Source organism: Triturus cristatus, chromosome 2_1 (genome assembly GCF_964204655.1).
Source record: "Triturus cristatus chromosome 2_1, aTriCri1.1, whole genome shotgun sequence".
Lineage (NCBI taxonomy): Eukaryota > Metazoa > Chordata > Amphibia > Caudata > Salamandridae > Triturus > Triturus cristatus.
Genome location: NC_140581.1, coordinates 491,663,848 through 491,685,475, shown reverse-complemented (window position 1 = coordinate 491,685,475; position 21,628 = coordinate 491,663,848). Strand labels below are relative to the sequence as shown.

The following is a 21,628-nucleotide window of genomic DNA, read 5'->3' as shown; positions in this document are numbered from 1 at the left end:
AAGCTCTCAAATGGGCAAAACCAACCGACTTTGCCAATGCTTATGTCATTTTTACCAGGCTACACCGACAAGATACGGTAAATAGGATGGGCAGTCAGATGGCTTACCTCTAACATGTTGTACTCCCTCTGGCCGTTGGAGGAATGTTTGCGAAGACTGAGTAAATTGTACTTACTCTGTGTAAGCCTGGTGCTCTACCCATCTTAGAACTGGAGGAGCCGACCGATACCTTGGGGTCAGGGTACTCCATCACCATGACGACAGAGAACCTGTCTGCCAAACTCCTAAATAGGGCCCTCCCTTCTGAACTAAAATAAAATGTTGTGCCTGACAACACTCATGGTCGAATTGAAAGAAAGTCTCTAAACACATACTACCCCATCTCCAATCATAAGGGTTCAGTAATGGGCAGACCAAAACAAAGACATACATAAAAATTGCTTCTATTGATTCTTCGAACGTGGCCCAAAAGGTATACAACTGTTGCTCTTTATGAGCTAGGGTCCAAACCTCATGTCAAGGAAAGATTGAATGGGCTGGGGCAGCCTAAACTGCAAAGTTTATGGGCCTGTTCAAGAATTGTAAAAACCCTGTCACTGCTAATCTGGGCATTCTAGTATGTGACATGTTGAAGATTTGCTCTTTCTGCAGGGTCACCCCAGATTTTTGCTTTCCTTTTGCTGAACATAGGTACATTGAAATGCACCTAATTGACATATTTAATTTGCCTAGAAGAAACCCTTGTGGATGATTTTACATGTACCTAAGGCATGTAAATGCTAGAAGCAGCTGCATCACTCATTGTCCCACCCATTACAGTAGCACTCTAAAATATCTCAGGCCTGCTATTGCAAGCTGTAGTGCACTTTAAAACTGCTATTTCGACCGGGTAAGATAAACGTTTTGCCAGGCCTATTCCTTTATTTTTAGTGCTTATAAGTCATCTCTACGGTAGGCCCTAAATGCTCACAAGACAAGGTCATTGTATTTAAAAGGCACATCATATATATTAAATGTCTTACCAGTGATACTTCTGCAAAGTTTTTTTTCACTGTCCCATGGACTAACACTGCTTACCCTATTACATTTGATAGGAGCTACAGTCAGTTTGGGAGCAGCTAGAAAAATATTTCAATAGGTTCCTTTCCATAGTAATTTACAATCTAACTTCATGGTAAGCTCGCGTTGTAATGTACTATTTTGGAAATATCACTTTTAGAAAGTAGTCATTTTCTTGCCGAAACCTAAAACTGCCGTATTTCCAGTGTTCATCTGTTGTTACCTGACCCCTATGGCTCCCTGTTATGAGATGTTAATTTCTTCCTGACAGTGGACAAAGGGCTTGGGTGTTTGAAGGTGTGGTCCTTCCTGCCAAGATGGCTGAGGTGGCGCGATGCCCTTTCTCTGAATACACTTCAAAGGGGCCTTCCCTGACCCACACAGGAGAAACTGACACCAGTGTACATTGACATAAGTGGTACAATGCCATTAGTAATTTGCAATTAGTTGGTTATATTCAGGGTCTTTGTGAAACACTTAAGTCAGATGAAAAGAGTGATCTACACCAGTAAACTTTTGTATTGTTTCCATCTTTCATAGAAATTTCAAGACATTGAAGAAACACATCTAATGCGTGTTAAAGAAATTATTGAATCTTTCTCTCGATCCGTCACTGAAATCCACTTACAAATTGGGCAGGTGAGTTCTTTTTACAGTTGTGCAGTGTGTGCCAAGACAAATTGACTGCATGTCAGGCTGTTTATACAAATTTGAAATGTTGAGCAGACCATAAGTGTCATGACAACCGGATTAAGTTCACTAAAATTCTGTGGCACATAATAGGTTTTTATATTGCTCTTTCAAAAGACATTAAATAAAATATGAAAATTTCAAGATGAATTATTTCACGCAAAAAGAGAGATGCGCTGTTTGAAGGTGCAGTAGAATTTTGTCATGTTAATGTACTCCCCTAAAATATATCTGAAAAAATGTTGATAGTATAATTATTTTATTAGTATTTGTTTGCTCACAACCGCAAATAAACAATTAATACATTATATAACATAGATTGAAAAAGAATATTTTTACAAGTGTCTGGCAGCTTCCAGCTAATTAATATCCATATCAGCATCATAATATGTGGTTAATGAATACATCAGAATTAGGACAATTACGTTAGTGCAATAATTCTTAGTAGGTTCTAGTGGGGGCTCAGTAATATGAGATAAAATCCGAAATGCACAGTCCTCCGTCATAGGTGGACTTATAGCATTTTTCCATTGCCACCCTTTGGAACCTGTTCTGCCAGAGAATGCATCTCATCAGAGCGGTAATGCTCTTAAGGAAAGGTGAGGTGGTCAGTAAGGTTAGTTTTGTAGAATATGTAGCCCTACAGGTAGGGATAACCTCTTGATAGCGAGACCCTCCTACTATTATTAAGGAAAAAGAGTAGCCCAGTGAAGGGTGCCCTGCAAAGGTTGTCCAGCAAGGGCAACATGTTCTCTGGTCAGAAAGGTGTCTCCTTGCCTATTTGGATGCTGTAAGAAATTGGGTTGCAGGTTGAGGGGGATGAAACCCTTCACAAGCAGCAACCACAATTCTTCTCAGGGGGAAATCACAAGTAAACTCTAAATTAACCTCTGCTTATCAGTCGGGTAGCTTGGCGCAGAGCAGTCAGGCATAACTCTGAGGCAATGTGTAAAGCATTTATGCAACTCTTCAAAATGTTACAGTAGAAACACACCATAAAATGATCCCACAACAGATTTAGAAAAAAAGAGTAATTTGTAATAAATAAAACTAGTAGTAAAAAAAGTCCAGTCAGTAGAACCGGAGGTATGCAGGTTTTAAAGTTTTTTTGTAGAAATAGCACCAAAAAGTACAAAGTGACAACTGTGGAAATCTGGTCGCGCCAGACTGAGGCAGTCTCACAAGTTCAGGCCGACCATGATAGAGCCCGGGCCGGCTACAGAGACCCAGTTAGGTCCGCTGAAGAAAGCACAGCCGAAGAGAGCAGCAAGCGGCAGGTCAGCACAGTAAAGTAGCAATCCAGCAAGGTAGTAGTCTAGCAGAGTGGCAGTACTTCAGCAGCACAGTGGTCTTTGTTCCTGGCAGAGATTTCACAGGTCAGAAGTATGCCAGAGCTATCCCATTGATCTGATAATATAGCTTGTGGATTTATGCAGCTTGAAACTGTTTTGGTAATAATTTGACCTATATCTTAATTACTTTTTACCCTTTTGTGGGTTGCGCCTTCAACCCTTTACAGACACAGGCTACCATGATCACTGGGGCCTCTAGGATGGGGTGCTCGTATGGATGACTTGAGACCTTTTTTCTGTGTTTTAGTAGCACCTGCACATGCATCAGCTGGAGTAGTGGTAGGTCCACCTTTCCGCAGCATACAGTACAGCCAGGGTTTTGTAATCTGATGGCAATAGCATTATCAATCTTGAATATAGGGACCAAGATTAAGCCTTTACATCTGCAGGTGGATCAGCACCAGTCATAATGGAGTTGAAAAGAGGGGACAAATAATGGCCCACCAAATTAAATTTCAGGACAACATTATTTGTAAGGCAGTCTTGATTAACAGCTGAAATTATTTTTGCCACTTGATGTAACAGATGTGGTAATGCCAGTTGGCATAGATTGCACTAAATGGGGGTGTAGAAAGTCCTCTTTAGCACAGTTGTATCGCTGGTCGAGATAATTGATTGACCCACACGATAGACTATTGATAGACAATGTCAAACCATCATCATTCACTATAGGAGACAGAAATGTGATCACATCCCCAGGAATCTCACTTACAAAAGTGACTACTTACTAGACCCACTCGGTTTGCATCCTATTGTGTTTTCTAAAAGTAGGAGTAAAACCTATATTTTCCGTACAGGATTTTTAATGAGTCCAAACTATTGCATAAAGCCGTGGTTGTTGGCCAACTGGAGGGGTCTATTTTTGTCCCCCGATCAAAATGTCAAATTTGAATGGGTCTGCTCAGCCTTTTATCCTTCTAAGTCCATAAAAATTACTAAAATTTGTTGTGTAAAAATAAACATTCATTATCTATCAATAGCACCAAGATGACGGGTCTGTGTGTGCTATAAATACTATTTTTTTGGGTTTTTTTTTAAACAATTTTTATTAATACAAACAGAGAACAAAAGTACACCTTTCGTCAGTACATGTTTCATCCGTGCGGTACATTTCGCTGTCATATTAATCAATTTCTGACATTTAGTGAAACTGTCATACAGTTACATCCGAGCCTATATATCCACCACCCGTCGCCCCCCGCTCATATACCCACTCTTCTCCGAGTCGACTCTTATGTGATGAAGATGTCTCTATTTCATTCGCTCAGCTCGGACTCTGAGTCCGTTACAGGGGGTTCGCATATATTGCCTCTAAATGCGTTCCATTTACCCCAGATTCTCTGCCATCTCCGGGGGCAACCCCTGTTTGCGCACACCACCCTCTCCGCCGTCATGGCACTATCTAGGTCTCTGCACCACCTCACGTGGGAGGGGGCTGACTGCGCCCCCCAGTATTGCGCAATATTCCTCTTTGCCAATGCTAGTCCGACGGTCACCCAGGTTTGGTCAGTCTGGTTAAGATCAGTAGCATCCCACACATTCAGTAAACACATCCGAGGTTCTGGTGGGACATCATGACCGGTAACCCGTGAGATCGTCGCCATGACCTTCCCCCAGTACAAGGCAATGTCAGGACATTCCCATATAGTGTGAAAGAAGGTGCCCTGTAGGCCACACCCCCGCAGACAGAGCGGAGTAAGTGCCCTCCCCATTTTATGGAGTGTGTCTCTAGTGTAGTATATCCGATGCAGTATTTTAAGCTGCACCAGTTTTATTTTGGATGGGATGGCCACCTCTCGGGGAGACGCCAACGCTTCATACCATTCTAGTTCGTCCATGGGCCCCACTGCTGCCTACCACTTTCTTTTAAGGATCTCCGTGGGGTCTTTTTGATGATTCACCAGTTTACGGTAGGTCAATGATATAGCTTTCTTGGTGAGGTGGTCTGTGAGCAGCCGATCCTCTAGCGGGGAGGACTCGGGTAGGGTGGTCCCCCTGGGTATAGCTTTCTGTAGTGCATGTTGTATTTGTAAGAATTTAAAGTGCTCGGTCCGGTTCATCTGATACTCCGATTGCAGCTTCTCAAACGGTATCACACCACCTTTCCTCCAGAGGTCACCGACCCTGGAGATGCCTATGAGGTCCCACCCCTCAAATTCTTTACGTAAGTGACCCATACCTATCTTAGGGGAAATCCATAGCGGTGACTGCTGCGTAATCACCCCCTCCCATCCTGCGCTGTGCCGTGCGCCATATCTGTACCGTGTGCGCTGTGAGGCCTTGTAGCTTATTTGTCCCTGATTTAACATATAAGGCTTGGAGGACTCCGTGTAGTCCCAGCATTGCCCTGTCCATTCGTAAAGCGGGTTCATCTTGCGCTGCGTGTATCCATTGATTGACTATTATAAGTTGGGACACCCAATAATATAGACGCATGTTGGGCAGCGCGATTCCCCCATCATACCAACTCCGCATAAGTTTGCAGAGAGCTATTCTATGAGGTTTACCCTCCCACAGCAGACATCCCACCTCTGCGTCGATCGATTTAAAGTAAGAGTCTGGGACTGGAGCGGGCGCATTCTGCAGCGCGTAGAGGAAGCGAGGGAGAGCCATCATTTTGAATAGCGCCGCTCTCCCCAGTAACGTCAGTTGCAGGGAGTGCCAATATTTGACATCCATTTTCAGTCTTTTTAGGGGCGGAAGCAAATTGCGTTCTAGGAATAGTGCTGGATCCGGCGTGATGTTTATACCCAGATATTTGAAACCATCCTCCGCCATTGGTATTAAGACTCCTTCGGGGAGTTGTGGCGGAGGCCCCTGTAGGACGTAAAGCACTGATTTCGTCCAGTTAATCGAATAGCCAGAGAATCTACCATAGGAGTCGCAGATATCCAGCAGTGCAGCTATGGACCGTTTCGATTGTGTCAAATATACCAAGATATCGTCCGAATAGAGTGAGATACGATCATCCCAGCTCTCCGTCCATTTTAGCCCTGATATAACTGGATCCTGCCTTATCCATGCCGCCAATGGCTCCAAAACCAGGGCGAATAGCACAGGGGAGAGAGGACACCCTTGTCTAGTCCCTCTTCCTAGTGCAAAGTCTCTCGAGAGCCGGCCATTCACCGCCACCTGCGCCAGAGGTTCTGTATAGAGTAGCCGTACCCATGCGCAGAACTTGGGCCCAAAACCAAAATGCCAAGCACCGCAAATAGAAAGGGCCACTCCACTCGGTCGAAAGCCATAATCGCGTCTAGCGAGAGTATAACTGCATCCTCCTGGATGTAGGGCCCACTGGCCAGTATGCCGTGCAGCCTTCTAATATTCATTGCAGTGTTCCGCGCGGGCATAAAGCCTGACTGGTCTGGATGGATAATTGTCTGCAAATGAGGTTGTATACGGGTTGCTAGTATTTTTGCCAATATCTTGGCTTCCACATTTAGGAGTGAGATAGGTCTGTAGGAGGTACACTCGGTGGGGTGCTTCCCGGGCTTTAATATTGCGACCAGTGTCGCGACTCTGACGTCTCGTGGAAGTATGCCTTCCTCCAGACTGGCCTCATACATTTGCAGCAAGTGCGGCACTATCGTATTCGCCTCTCGTTTGAACAGTTCCACTGGAATCCCATTCGGTCCTAGAGCTTTTCCGGACTGAAGGCCGCGAATAGCTAGGGCGACCTCCTCTTCTGAAAGACTCTTTTCTAACGCAAGTGCGTCATCTGGGGCCAGTTTCGGAAGTCGTATGTCTTTGAGGAATTTTAAATTATCCTCTGTGGTGGTCGTCACTGCAGAGGTGTATACCTGTTCATAGTAATTTGCGAAGGCCATCGCTATGTCGTCCGGGTTTGTCACGTCCTCCCCGGAGGTCAGTCGCAGCCGCGCCAACCGCCGGTTGGCCTTCTCTTTTTTGTCTAGTCACGCTAGCAGTCGGCCCGCCTTATCCCCAATCTCGTAGATCGTATGCTGCGTTTTCGCTAGGCGCATCTGGGCCGCCTCCCATAGATGGTCTCTATATGCCTGTTTCGCAAGGTTAAGTGTATGTGTATTCGTGTCGGTGGGGTCTCTGGTGTGCTCCCTTTCTGCCATGGTCACTGCTTCCTCCAGTGTCGCCACCTGTTGTGACGCTTCTCGCTTATGGGCTGTAATTACTGCAATGGCCTGCCTGAGCAGCACTGTTTTGTAGGCCTCCCAGAGGACAATAGGCGAGGAGACAGAGTGTACGTTTTCGGGAAAGTACTGTTTTGTAGTTTTATGCAACGTCTTTCTCACGCCTGGGACCTTTATGTATCCAGGATGTATCGGGAAAGTGCGCCTTCTACCTGAGAGGCCTGAGGAATATGTTAGCAACACTGGTGAGTGATCGGATATGCCCCTGGGGAGGTGTTTAATCTCTTGTATGCGATCCATACATGTGGGAGAGGTGAGGAGGTAGTCAATTCGCGAGAGACTATTGTGCGCGCTAGCGTGATGAGTATATTGACGGTCTGTGGGGTGTCGCATGCGCCAACAGTCAAGGAGCCCCATGGCGTTCAGGAAGCCCCGTAGGGGTGTAGGGGTCGTGTTTGGCCCTCTCGGGGGTGGTTATCCCACTCCGCATCTACCATGGCGTTAAAGTCGCCCCCTATGATCAGTTCTCCCTGGGGTAGGCCCAGCAGGAACTTTCCCAGGGCCGGAAAAGCTAGTGAGTGTAGTGCCGGGGGGATGTATACCGTGACAAAATTAAAGCTGTACCCCTCCCATTGTCCCGATATCGCAGAAAACCGCCCCTGGTCATCTGCCCATTTCCCGGTCACCACCAAGGGACAGCATTTCCGGAGGAGGATCCCAACTCCTCTGGAGCCGGAGGTGAACTCAGAGTGCGCTACCATGTTGAACCCCCATCTATCTAGTGCCCTCACGGCCGTGCCAGCCAGATGGGTCTCTTGTAGGAGAGCCACCGATGGAGTGTGCCTCTTAATATGCTGCAGCACCAGCCCCCTCTTAATTTTGTTGCCCAGGCCGTTCACATTCCATGACATCACTGTCAGCGGGGCGCCCGGGCCAAGACGATCACTCATTGTTGCATTTGCCATTATCTCGATATGGTTTTCGCTGTGCGTGTGCGCAGACATGTGGCGTGGTCTAGCTCCGTGATGGACTCTTGATCACTAATACATTTTTGGTACGCAACCGTTCTTCGTGTGGGTGTACTCTCAATTCTAACTCCAGGTGAATAAGAAAGAATAACAAATTAAGGAGCAATAAAAGAGCCCCAAAAACCACTAAAGGAAAACAACCCCCATTCACCACCCCCCTCCCTGCTTCCCTGCCAGACGGATCCCCAACTACCCGCCACCCCAACATAGCAGAGTGCTTTGATCCCATAAACAGTACTTGCGTGCCGGGGGACAGGAGTCCGAGAGTCAGTACTGTAGTCCCCCAACCTCCAAGACAGCCTTTCAGCCAGCCTTCGCCGTTTAGCATCCCAATTGAGCCTGTAATCCCGACCCGTCGCCAACAGCACCGGTAAGGGCGGGTTGTTATGTTCATATGCTTTTCACATAGTCAGTTCACCGTTTGTGAGGGGCTCGCCTCGTCACCACGCCGCCAGTTCAGCTGCTACTTGTAGCCGTGTCATTCCCCAGTGTCTGCATTCGTGGAAGGTGATGCCTGCCGCTCCTGTGCGGAGATCTTGGCGTCCTCCTTTTCTACTTTGTCTTGTCGACGCCGCCTTGCGTGCTCATCACCCTCGGCTCGCTGCCATCCCTCAAGCCAGTCGTGGGCCTCCTCTGGCGTTTCAAAGAAACATGTGTTTCCATCCGCCACCACCCTCAGCTTCGCTGGAAAGAGCATTGCGTATGGAAGCTCCCTTCTACGAAGTTCTTTTTTTACCTCCATAAAACTTCTTCGGCGCTGAGCAACCGCCGCCGTGTAGTCCAGAAAGAAGGAGATCTGGGAATTCTGGATTCGTACCGGCGGTGCCACCCTCGCCGCCTGCAGGATAGCATCTCGATCCCGAAAGTTAAAGATGCGGGCCAGGATAGGTCTTGGGGACGCTCCGGGTTTGGGCTTACCGCCTGGCACTCTGTGCGCTCTCTCCACGGCAAAGAGGGCGGAGAGCCCCCGAGGTAGAAGCTTAGACTGTATTAGGTCTTCTACATAGAGATCCATGGCATGGATCCCTTCGCCTTCCGGGACCCCCGTAATTCTAACGTTGTTCCGCCGAGAGCGCCCCTCCTGATCATCTAGCTTGGCGCCATGATTTTATTGTCATTCTCCAACCGACCAACTCTGTGGAGCAGCGAAGCGGTGTCTTTAGTAAGGGATTTTGCCACCTGCTCCACTTCCGTCACTCTGGCGTTCATTTTTTGGAAATCCGCTCGGAGGAAGGAAACGTCTGCAGAGATCGAACCCACCGTGGATTGCACGCTGGCAAGAGCTGCCATAATATCTTCTAATGTCACCTTGGCTACTCCCCCGGCGTCTGGGGCCCCAGCGGAAAGCTCTTTGCGCTCCGGCGGTCCATTGGAGTCTTTAGCGAAGGCATATTTGTCGAGTTTGGCCTGTGCGGTCACGCGTTGGCCCTTTTCCCCCATCTTCACCTGGTCCGGCCAGTTCTGACAGGTATTCCCCGCCGGCTGCCGCTAGTCTCCCTCACCAGCGCTGCCTGTCGGTTTTCCCTGTTCCAGAAGCGTTGATTGAGCTATGGGTTTTGGGGTCTTCGCAGTCACCAGCACGGCGCGACTGATGTTCCTGGTCGCTTGGGGTGCGATCTCCACCTTGCCGGGGGCTCTGGGCGTCCCAGCGCATCCACGGGGCCCCGCACGTCCCCGCCAGCCGTCTCTTCGCTCCCGGATCTGCCCTCCACGTTATTGGCCTGACAGTGGCCCACCACAGACCCGAGTCGACGCGGAGCGCGGATGAGACCCTTCCAATTCGCTCTGCGATTGTTGCTAGCAATTGTGTTTAAACGTTTTGAAATCCGGCCTTAAGCCGGCGGAGGGTTACAGCGGGGGCAGGTCCTCTTTCCTCCTTTTCACTAGATGGCCTCGGCTAATTGTGCGTCTTCTCCGCGATGCGTGGCCGTCGGAATCGCACCGTTTTGCCGGGCCCTCTTCCCGCGCTCTTAGCACCCTCCGCACAGCTGCCAAATGTGCTCGCTCCCGATGTGGTCCCCGTCTCCAGGAGGGACGCGCCCCTCACAGCTGTCTCCCGCCACCGGCACTTCCCTACGATCTTTCATGGGCTGGCCCCTCGGGTCACCCGCCGGGCCCCGCCCTCGTTTCCAGGGTCCTTCGGAAATACAGGCCCCGGCTGCTAGTGCGTGACAAGGCCGCTGGCTCCCTCGCGCCTGCCACCGCCGCTCCGGTTTCACCTTTACCTCAGTCTATAGGGCCTTTGGGCTGATCGGGTCACTGTGCTCTCTGACGGCTCTGGGGCCCAGCTGCTTGCTCCTTTCTGCCGCACTGCCGGATCCGTGGCAGCAGTCGACTGAGCTGGTTCCGCTTCCGCTCACTGCAAGGGCACCTCGCGCCGTTCTCCACACTCACGCTGCTGATGTCGGCGTATATGCCACTTTTGTTGTGCCCCCTGCAGGCGTCCTCCGCCGTCGCGCCTCTCTCCGCACTTCACCGGGTGCGCGCACGCCTCCCTGCCCGGGCCTCCCCTCACGTTCCCGGGCCGCTGGCAGAGATCGGCAAATTCAGTCCCCGGCTGCCGGCGCCGAGCAAGGCTGCCTCCCACCGCACGTCCTCCGCTGCCTCCTCGGCCCCCACGCAGACCAAGGCCAGATCGATCGGTGCCTCTTGCCTTCCGGTATTATTGCTGTCTTGGGGGCAGGATAATTGGTCAGATAGAGTCCATATTGTCTGGGGAAACTACGTCTCTCTCAGAGCTTCGCTAGCGCGCGGCCATCGCTGTCGGCTGCAGGCCACGCCTCATAAATACTAGTTTTGTTTGTACTTACTTTATTTCATCATGTGATGAGGAGTCTCGGCATGTGAAGTGTCTTTTTCTAATAAGAATGATCTTCAGGGATCACACTGGACATGGGAAATGCAACGCATATATGGAACAGGCCTACCCTGACAACCTTTCAAAGGCAGGTTAATACATCTCCAAGAGGTAGCATTTCTTACCCTTATGGCCCTCCTACTGACTTATTTGGTTTATTTATATCTGTAGTATACAAGGCAGCAGCGGTATTTGAATTACTCTCACAGAATTCAAAATCTGAATCCATTATCCTGACTTAAATTCTTAAGATGTTTCAGGCTTCTTCAGCTAAATTAAACCCTTATGCTTTCCCCACTGCTCTTCTGGACCATGAATATAAATGACTTGACTCTGTAGACAGTAAAGCGTTGTCTTTGGGCAATCTGGCCCTGTACACTTCGAACAAAAGGTGCCTCCTTGGACAGTACGTTCATGCCTCATGGGATTTAACAAGGATTGTCACAAAAGTACCCCCCAGATGTTTAGATATTCTGGGAAGGGGTGAGATTTTTTTAGGGGATATAGGATACTCCCTTCTGTCCTATAGCTATACCCTTCAAGGTATTCTATAATCAGATTATTAAATCACTGACCAGTTGTTTGTCCTGGTCTATTTTAACCCTGTTTTGTTTATGTTGAACCTCACACACACACACTATTCGTGTTATTCTTCATCATCGTGTCTCATCCTGTTCCCTATAAACCTGGATGGGCTCCACCAATATTCTGGCAGGGGGGTTGGGCAGGACTTTGATATTGAACTCCCAACATGGACTAATGTAAAGATGAAGTAAAAAATACCTCGAAGTCAGCAAGGTAGCGCTTAATTTAGGTTCCTCTGGTATGGCTAAAAACAAACAGTTCTCGGGTGTCAGAATAAAGTGTTAAAATATATTACACCCTAGTTTGTCGGTCTCACAGTAATGTGTATCAATTTACCACTCTCCCCTCCTTTCTCCTCCATAACGGTTGAATATCCCATAGTAAGGAACCCCTTGAATACTAAATGATAAACAAATCTTAACTCCCAGCAGAGAATTTACACTGGTACTTCATATATGTCTGCTGGAGGTGTATGCACGCAGATAGGAATTCATCTTGGGGAAAGCAGGATTCCAGTCCTGAAGTAAGCCCCGGACCCTCTCTGGGCCACCTAGAGGGCTCAAACATGTCAACCTAAGTGGATGTAAGACTCATAATAGTGTCTTACACGTCGTATTAAAGTAGAATATACATAGGGCAGGTGAGCGGGATTTTAATCCTCATCTGGATCCTTTACTTTTTCCTCCCTGCAAGTACCCTTGATGCACCCGAGGGCCCACCCACCATTGGAGTATTCTTTGGTGAGCCCGGGATGACTGATGATGAAGAATGACTCCCACGGGTCGTTTGTGTATAGTCATCCTGTATATTTTTATTAATGTCCCCAAAGTCCTCTAATTTAACAGTAGGTACACAAAAGTATCCTTAAGAAAAAGGGTACCATCCTGTATCGAGAATACAGAGGTTTTCCATTTAACCTCATATGGGACACGAATTCTTGATGTGATAATGCTACCTTATGTGATCAACAGAAAAAAAGCTTTAAGAAACACTACGGAGAGAGGGGCTTAGGCTCCGGACAATTACTGATTACCTTAATTACAGATTTTAAATTGGTAGTAGTTGTGTGCATCCACTAAAAATGTAGTGCTTGTATTGCACTTTTTGCCTTGTTAGAAAACGTATGCTTAACACAGCAGGACTGAATTAGAGGATGAATTTGACCGTCTACGTCTGTAAAAGGTTCCCTAGGGAAGGAATCAAAAAAGGAAGACTGCAAGACAGTTCTAGAATGGTCTGGAACCACGCCTGAGACGGCCAGAAGGGGGTTATCAGTAGAAGAAAACAGTGTTCCAGTCTCACTTTCTGAAGGACGCTCTGAATCATGGCGAAAGGGGGAAAAAGCATGCTCTCAGAGTCCCTTCCAGGATTGAAGGAAGGCGTTGACTGCCAGAGCACCGGGGTCGGGCAGCCAGATGGAATAACTCTGGTGCCTCCTAGGCGGTTGATATAAGCCACTGCTGACATGTTGTCCATCTTTAAAATGACAGATCTCCCTTGAAGGGAATGTCTGAAACTCATAAGGGCGTAGAGACCGGCAGTCAATTCCAGGTAATTTATGTGGTGGAGAGATTCTTCCCGAGACCACAGACCCCCAGTGTTCTGATTCAGTAGACAGGCACCCCAGCCATGAAGGCTGGCATCTGATTCCAAAATGAATTCTGGAACTGAGCCAAAGATAGCTTTCCCATTCCATGCGTCTAGGTTGTTCAGCCACCAATTTAATTCTGAACGAGCCTCTTGGTCTAGGGAGATACGATCTCCGTACCAAAGTCCGGATCTCAGAGCTCTTGCTTTGGTTCTCTGAAGGGCCCGGTAATTGAGGGGACCGGGAAAGATGGCTTGGACGGAAGACGAGAGAAGGCCTAAGTGTCTGGCCAAGTCTCTGAAGGACAGGTCCTGACGTTTGAGGACGTACTTTAGTTTATTTTTTATTTTTGAGATTTTCTTCCAGGGAAGAAGAAGGCAACGAACTGTATCCACCGTGAAACCCAGAAACTCCAATGACCTTGAGGGGATCAAGCATGACTTTTCTTTGTTTATGATAAAACCTAAACTCTCGATGAGATTCATTGTAAAGATCAGATCTTTGATCAGTTGAGAGCAATCCTGGGCCATAATGAGGATATCGTCCAGGTAAATAATTAGACGAATGCCTCTTGACCTTAAATAAGAGACAACGGCTCTCATCACCTTGGTGAAGCACCAAGGGGCGGAAGAGAGACCGAAGGGGAGTGCCTGAAATTGGTACAGGCGACCTTTCCAAAGAAACTGGAGAAATTGTTGATGGATCTCTGCCATAGGAATGGTAAAATAGGCATCCTTCGGATCGAGTTTGACTAGCCAGTCTCCTTCTAGTAGTAAGTCCCTGAGAAGATGGATGCCTTCCATCTTGAAATGTCTGTACGTCAGAAACCTGTTTAGCTCTCTCAAGTTGATGATGGGTCTCCAACCTTTGTCCTTTTTCTCCACCAGAAAAAGGTTGTTTATAAAGCCTAGTTGTTCGATAGGAACCTCTAAAATTGCGCCTTTCTGAATCATTGAGGAAATCTCCTCTTCTATAATACTTTGTTGGTCTGGTGACAGGGGGATTTCTTTTGGGAAGGATGCCTGGGTAGGTGTATGTGAGAAATCTATTGTAAAGCCTTTTACAGTATTTAGGACCCAAGAGTCCTGAGTAATTAATTTCCAGTTTTTTAGGAAATGTCTGAGTCTGCCGCCCACCTTTAAGGGGAAAGAAGGGAAAGGTGGAGGGGAAACACTCACCTGAGGAAGTGTTTCGATTGTTTGATCCGCGTGATCTAAATCCCCTGCCTCGTTGTCCTCTACCTCTTTGGGGGTAGAACTGTGGGGTGTTGAATTGTTGGTAGCCTCTGCCAAAACCACACCCTCTGAAATTGGGCCTTTGATTATACTGGCCGGAAGATCGGCCCGTCTTCCTGCCCTTCCAAAAAGGTTATTACCGGTATTGAAGACCTTACGCATGTTTTGATGCACCTTGTCAAGGGAAGTGAACGTAGAAACATATTTGCCCTGTGATTTTATCAGTTCTTCTCCAAAAAGTAGTCCTTTTGTGGTTCTTAAAGGGTTCCTTATTAGCACGGTCGCTGAGCTTTGGGTTGATCTTAGTAAGGGCAACTCTACGCCTTTCGGCGTTAATGCTTGCATTCGCGTGACCTAGAAGTATGATCGCCCTCTGGCTCCATCACCTTATCATCTCTGTATCGAGATGAGTGCCCTGGATGTGGCTCTCTTCGGCCGAGTCCAGGATCCTTGTCAGAGGACCGAGGACGTCACACGATCCTGACAGCTTTTAAAAGATTTTTCCATCCCTTTCCTAGGGTCATGCCCTAGTTTAAAAAGGAATTTAATCAAGTCAGGGTCGAGATTAGGGGTATAACAGGCTTTGTCCCCAACAGAAGGTCTTGAACATTCTGCCCTTAGAATGTTGCGTGTTTCCCTTTCTAAAGGGTTCCTTATCCATTTTTTTTACAAACTTCGCAACATGTTCCTGCGGAGACCATTCTGAGCTCTGAGGGTGTTTCAGATCCTGAGGTGAGAGCATTTATTCACCCAAGGGATTAAGGATCACGTCCTTTGAGGAGGATGGTGCATCCTCAAATGTATCCTCAGAGTCTTGGTCTTCCTCGTTTAGATCGAGGACATATTCATCTAAAAAGTCAGAATCATCTGAATCAGCATCTCCAGTGCTATAACGAGCATTTCTTCTATGTGTGTCGCTTAGGACACCTGTATCTTTTGTGCCGCCAAGGACACCCATACGATTTGAGGTGCGAGGACCTCCATTACTCCACGAGGTTCTAGGACTTCCCTTATTCAACGAGGTGACAAGACCTCCCATGCTCTTATCTACATGTTTGCTCTTCTTCAACCTCTTGCCTCTTAAATCCGACTCATCCTGTGAAAGGAGGGTAACGTCTTCATCTGGAGGGGGGCGTTTAGAACCCATAGATTGTGAAAGGCTCTCCAGCATACAGGATTTCATCTCAAGATGCAGCATTTTCTTAAAGGACTCCTTGTCCAAGTTTGAAGTAGGGGCAGATGCCTCATCGGAGTCAGTGCTGGACATTGTAAGCCCGGGGATCAATTGTAAAATGTTTTAAGAGTTTTAAAGGGACACAGATTTAGCAGGAAATGTTAAACAATCTCCTTTTTTACATTTTTTTTAATGGAATATATGTTTGGGCTAAGAAGAGCAATATTTCTGAGAAAAAAGTAATGCCGGATCAACCGCCTTCGTAACGCTCAGAAGCTCAAGTACAATGAGCTCGAGCGAAAAGCTTGGACTGTTGTTATGGTAAACCTCCGGCCTCCGATCGGCTTAGCGATGGGTTGCAGGCCGGAGGGGGAATGAAAAGCACTGAGCAACGGGAGGACGTCTCCCCCCCTTTGCCAGTGACCTTTCCTCTAATCTTTCTCTCCCAAAATCAGAAAAACGGAGACTAGGTTGCTGACACGAGGAGCGTGTCCGTGCACAGCGGTAGGGAAGATTACTCTTTAACGAACTTACCTTATCGCTAAAGTCAGAGTAAAGGGGTTATTAGGCATAATTCAAAACGCGCTAAAGGAATATCTGCAAAATCGACTAAATAGACACAGATCAAACGCGCTAAGCATGAAAGGAGTATCGATTATCAGCATACAGGGACACGTAGTCAAGGATAGGGGGTGCAAAGGGTAATAAATCTCCGTAAATTGGAGATCGGTAGTGGGGAGGGGTTGGGTGTTAGTTTCTCCCTGTGACAAACCCTAAAAGTAGATGATCTACATTGTGATAATCCTTGCTGGACCCTATTGAGAGGGCGTGTCGGGTGTAGTTGTCTGCCAGACCCTTGACATAAGACAAAAAATAAAACCAACTCCAACTCAGTACTGCCCAAACGTTTTAGAATAACAACCCAATTTTTAGGAACAAACTTTCACGACGCACCTAGCTTGTAGTGGACATGAGACTGGCGATTTTTTCAATGTACTTTAATGTAACTAAAGCATTATGTGGCAGATCTGTAAGAGACAGTTAGTTGTAGATTCCTAACCTTAGAATTAACGCCGGGCGTCAGACTGGATACGGAGAATTTTTCTTAGCGCTACCTCTGCGTGTGATAGGTGATGTTGGTCGACTCCGCATCTGTCGTTGGCATTGTGGTCGCCGGGATGATGTTGCAGTGCCTACGTGCGCTGACATCACTTCTTTCTTTTTCCGTACCAGCCTAGCGCAGATCCGGAGAGGCTTTTTCTTGAAGGAATGTAAAGCAGCTTCTTTTACCAGAATATCACCTCCTGAATGACTAAATGAAGGAGAACCACACAGTAGTTATATAAAAATCTGTATTTATTAATATAACACTCTCTACAGGTCCTCTACACGAGGATAGAACACAAAGCACACAATACGAGATCAATAGAACACTTGTAAGTAGCACAATACACAATGGGCTCCAGGGGGAGACCAAACCATGTACTAAAATAGTGGTATAACAATCACGACTTGAGTCAAGACAGTCTAGAACACGTAGAATCGCTTGGGCCCCAAGGAACCACCCAAGTTGAGTAGATAGGGACCCCACGGAGGACGGGTGCAGTGTGCTAACACGATCGCGGGCTTTGTACAATTCTATGGGAAAGACGCGGTTACAGTTTTAAAGTTTAAGGACCCTTCTAGGAGGACTTCGAGCTAACCCTTGGAGGTTGGAGAGCCCCCCCACCCGTGGATACCGTAGTACCCGAGTTACCTATCCCAGAGGAGCCGGGTGCATAGGTCTGGAGTGGTGTCAGAAAGAGCCGTCGTGCTCAATGGAGGGCTGTGAAGAAGTACTGCTGCCATGAAAGTGAAGAGGGTCCAGAGGAATCCGAGCCTTGATTCAGGAAGGAAGGAACCTGAAAGCAGAGTGGACAGAGTCTGAGTCACTACATAGTGACCAGGGGCTCGGTAGACGAATGCCCACCGATGTCCGGTGCATCAGGTGCGAAGAAGGGATGCTTGACTCTGCAGCCACGAGGACCAGAAGACGTCGAGGACGACCAGGAGCTGGAGGTGAGCTGTCACACGAAGGATGTCGAGTGCTATGGGGTCGGTGTCCGGCGGGAGCACCAACAAGCCTTGGCAAAAGCAACCCACGCAGGAAGGTCAAGCAGGTTACGGTGTGGACCAGTAAGGTCCAGGAGACTCACCACTCAGTGGGGAATCGGGGCACGTCTGGAGCAATCAGGAAAGCCCAACAGAAATCAAGATCACCCTCAGGGGGACCAAAGCCCGAAGGACCAGGAGTCACAAGGGTACCTTGAGCGAGATTACATAGTACCAGCCCAAGGAGCACTCGGTGCGAGGAGGCCGAAGGTTCTTTAGTGCAAATACTGCTCAGGGTCAGGACTACATGGAGTCCAATGCACAAGCTCGGGAATCGCCAACAAGCATATGCACTTGCAAATGGACGCTGTGCACCGGGGTTTGGATTATGCAGTCCCCACGAGGGATACTGGCCTCAAACTCGGTGAGAGGGCATATCGACCTCAGGGACCCTCAGAAACCCACCTCCTGTGTTGCTGAAAAATTCGGAGTCCGTAGGAGCTCAGGAGCAGCAGTCCAGTGAGTTTCGGTTAGGTGCCTGCGAATGCTGGGGGGTGACTCCTTCACTCCAAGGGAGATTCTTCAGTTGTCTTAAGTGCACCACAGGTCCTGCACGGAGCCTGTATGCAGGAAAGGCATAAACCAAGCTTCTGACAGAAAGGGGAACGAAGTCGAGCCCAGACGAGGTCCAACGAAGTCCAGAGTGTCCAGACAGTCGAAGGTCAGTGGTTTCTTCTTGTAGAATCTTGTCCACGTAAAATCTAAAGTCTTACAGCCAGGTAAGTCCTTTTGTACCCACAGAAGAGGGACAAAGGGACAGATTCAGGGGACCCTCCTAGGGAAGGGGCAGGACAGAGGGGTGGTTACACCCATGTCCTTTGTCCAGTTTCGCACCAGAGCAGGTGCCAATGGCTCCCAGAACTGATTTGAGCTGGACTATCCACAGGGACACCAAATGAGACCCAAGTGCAGACTTTCAGGTACTCTGAGTGCACCCACCCAGCCCCAATACACTTAAATCCTGTCTGGGAGGTGGTCACACCTCCCTGTGACAGAATGCCTATTGTGCTGCCTTCCTCTGCTCGAGCTTGGCTCAGCAGCAGGAGGGCAGAAATGTGTCTCTGGTCAGCAGCATCCATTTTGTGCTGTCCGGGTCGAGAAGGCTGGCACCAGTTAGAGCAGTGACCCCGCAAAGCTTGCTTCTGAAGGGTCGAATCATACCTCACACACCAGTTACTGGTGTGGAGGTACGATTCCAAGGTGTTTGATACCAAACACGATATGTTTCTATAGAGCCGTTTTCAAGATAGCATTTACCATGAGGTTATAATGCACCACTACCTATATGTCCGGCTGAGTCACAGACAATCCGGTAGAGTGGTCTCCGAAGGCTGCAGAGGGGCTCTGCTCATGCAGGGGCACCCTCTCACTAAAAACCTAGCACCCTGCCTTCAGGATTTATAATGCCTGCTATAGGGGTGACTTATCCGTTGTAAGTGTAATGACCAATAGATATAGTGAACCTATATCTCAGTAAGTGATGCAAGCACCAGCTTACATAGGTTGCAGTAGCAGACCTGTAGTTCCATTTTGCATGGCATAATACATGCTTCAGCCCATGGGAGGCCTCTGGGGTACCTATGCCCTGGGTACATGGGTAACATATACTAGGGACTGATAAGGGTATCCCAGAATCCAATCTGGAGTGTACCTAAAGTACAGACATAGCAATTTAAGGGAGAAAGCAGATAGACTGGGATCCTGGATAGCAGGATCCCAGTCAGACTAGTCAAAAACCAACAAATCACCAGGCAAAAAGTGGGGGTAACCATGCAGTCAGATCCTACCTTCCTGCAAGAGCTACTCCTTTAGTCACTTTTTGACTAAACTTTTTTGAGGTTTTGTCGACTGCTTTTTTGAGTCTTCCACTCCTGGTGCATGAGGGATGTCCCAAAGCTGGATCAGGTTCATGCCTTGCGCTGCCTGTCACAGGCTGATGTCTGTGACGGTCCCGCAGCTCGTTTAGTGTCTAGAACTCGACCACGAGCCGAAGTCTTGCTCCGACTGCCAGGCCATGAATCCAAAGGCTTTGCGGGAGCAGTCCAGAAAGCTTTTGGAGGCCTGGTAGGTGGCTCCGTGTCGCTCCCAGTCTCGTTCGAGAGGTAGGTCTTGAGGCCGCTTGGGGAGCCCCCACAGCTCGTCGCACTCAAAGTCTTCGAAGTTCGTGTAAGTCGAAGCACAAGAAGAGGGCAAAGAAGCACCAGCGCTCTTCGCCTTCTCCCCGTCGGTCAGCTGACGCGACTCGGGACCCAGAGCATCAGCGCTCTAAGGCTCCGTCTCCGGTGCCTCCTTCAGGGACGACTCCAAGCCTCCCACCATTTCCGGGAGACGTAGTGTTCCCTGCCCAACTTCATAAATTCTACGAGGCACTACACCTCGTCTTTGGGCAGCCCGACTCCACCAGCGTGCCTTCTGGCCCAGCCAAGCCTGTCGTGGGTCATGTGCCTTCGATGCCGGCAGCCCTGGTTCCGGAGGGCACTGCGGATCCAGGCCTGGATCCGGACCGACACCAGCCGACCTTCCCGGCGTCTCAATGACAACACCCCTGGCGCCGATCGTGCCCCCAGTCGACACTGTCACCATTCTCACCCCCTAGATGGACCCAGACCGACGTAGGTTGACGTCGGATTCGACACTGGAGTGTACTTTTGTTCCCCTGTTCATCCCTGGTGTTCCCTATCACCCAGAAGTTAGTGTTGAGGACTGTGAGGGGTCGCTGGATCCTTTAGCGGACCAGCTAGGAGAGTCGGACTGGAGAGTGCACCTGTTAGATGCCAGTGGTCTGGACACTTTACCAGACCTTGTCATGGTTACTCCCCTTACTGTGGCTGTGGAGGAGGGAGAGTCCTATGCTGTGGTGGTGAGAAGGGTGGCGGAGTTCTTGGACATTGAGCTCCTTTCAGTGGCGGTCAGGTCTAACCTCCTGACAGAGGTGCTTCAACCTGCGGCATCCACTTTCGGACTGACGTCCTTCTAAGCACCCGGTCCAAGCCCAGCACAGGGGCTCCTGTGGAAAGGCTGATCGCCCGCCGCTATCACCCAGCCCTGGGTGACCCAGTTTTCCTCACCCAACACCCTTCCCCCGAGACCTTGGTGGTCGAAGCCTCTTCCTCCAAGCGCGCATTCCCTTCTGCACTCCTAGATAGGTAATCCAAGAAGCAGGATCACCTTGGGAAGCGCATGTTCTCTTCCTTCAGCTTAGCACTGCGGTCTGTGAATACTGCGTGCCTCTTTGGCTGATACTACCATACCATCTGGGAATCGGTTGCGCAATTACTGCCTCTATGCCCGAGGAGGCCCGAGCAGTTCTCTCTCAGGCAGTGGCGGATGGGAGGGACACAGGCAAATTCACAATAAGATGTGGACTGGATACCACTGAGTCACTAGGCAGAACGATTGCCACATCGGTAGCACTTCGACGCTACGCCTGGTTTAGAACATCTGCCTTTTCGGGGCATGTCCAGTCTACCTTGATGGACATCCTCCACTGGCAATCCATCACGTCGGACAGGTGGGTTTTGCAAATAGTCCGAATGGGCTACTCCCTCCCCTGCGAGACAACCCCTCCATCCATGCCACTGTCTTTTGATCGTATGTCGGAGGATCATTTGGCGCTTGTCCTCCAGGAAGTCTCTGCTCTCTTGGCCAAGGGGGCTATCAGGAGGATCCTTGTGCCAGAAGTAGGTTGTGGTTGCTATTCCCGCTACTTTCTGGTGCCCAAGAAGGACAAAGGCCTGCGTCCTATCCTAGATCTCAGGGCCCTTAACCACTTCCTCTGCAAGACGAAGTTCAAAATGCTCACG

The 21,628-nt window shown here is 48.8% G+C and overlaps 1 protein-coding gene across 3 annotated transcripts in view; it reads left to right on the top strand.

The window, feature by feature from the left end:
* Positions 1 to 21,628, top strand: part of FCHO2 (FCH and mu domain containing endocytic adaptor 2) — a 1,031,922-nt gene that overhangs the window by 267,748 nt on the left and 742,546 nt on the right. For all 3 annotated transcript variants that reach the window (XM_085632343.1, XM_085632342.1, XM_085632344.1), the window contains one exon: positions 1,600 to 1,698. In XM_085632343.1, the coding sequence (XP_085488469.1) occupies positions 1,600 to 1,698 (99 nt within the window). The remainder of the gene's footprint in view (positions 1 to 1,599; positions 1,699 to 21,628) is intronic.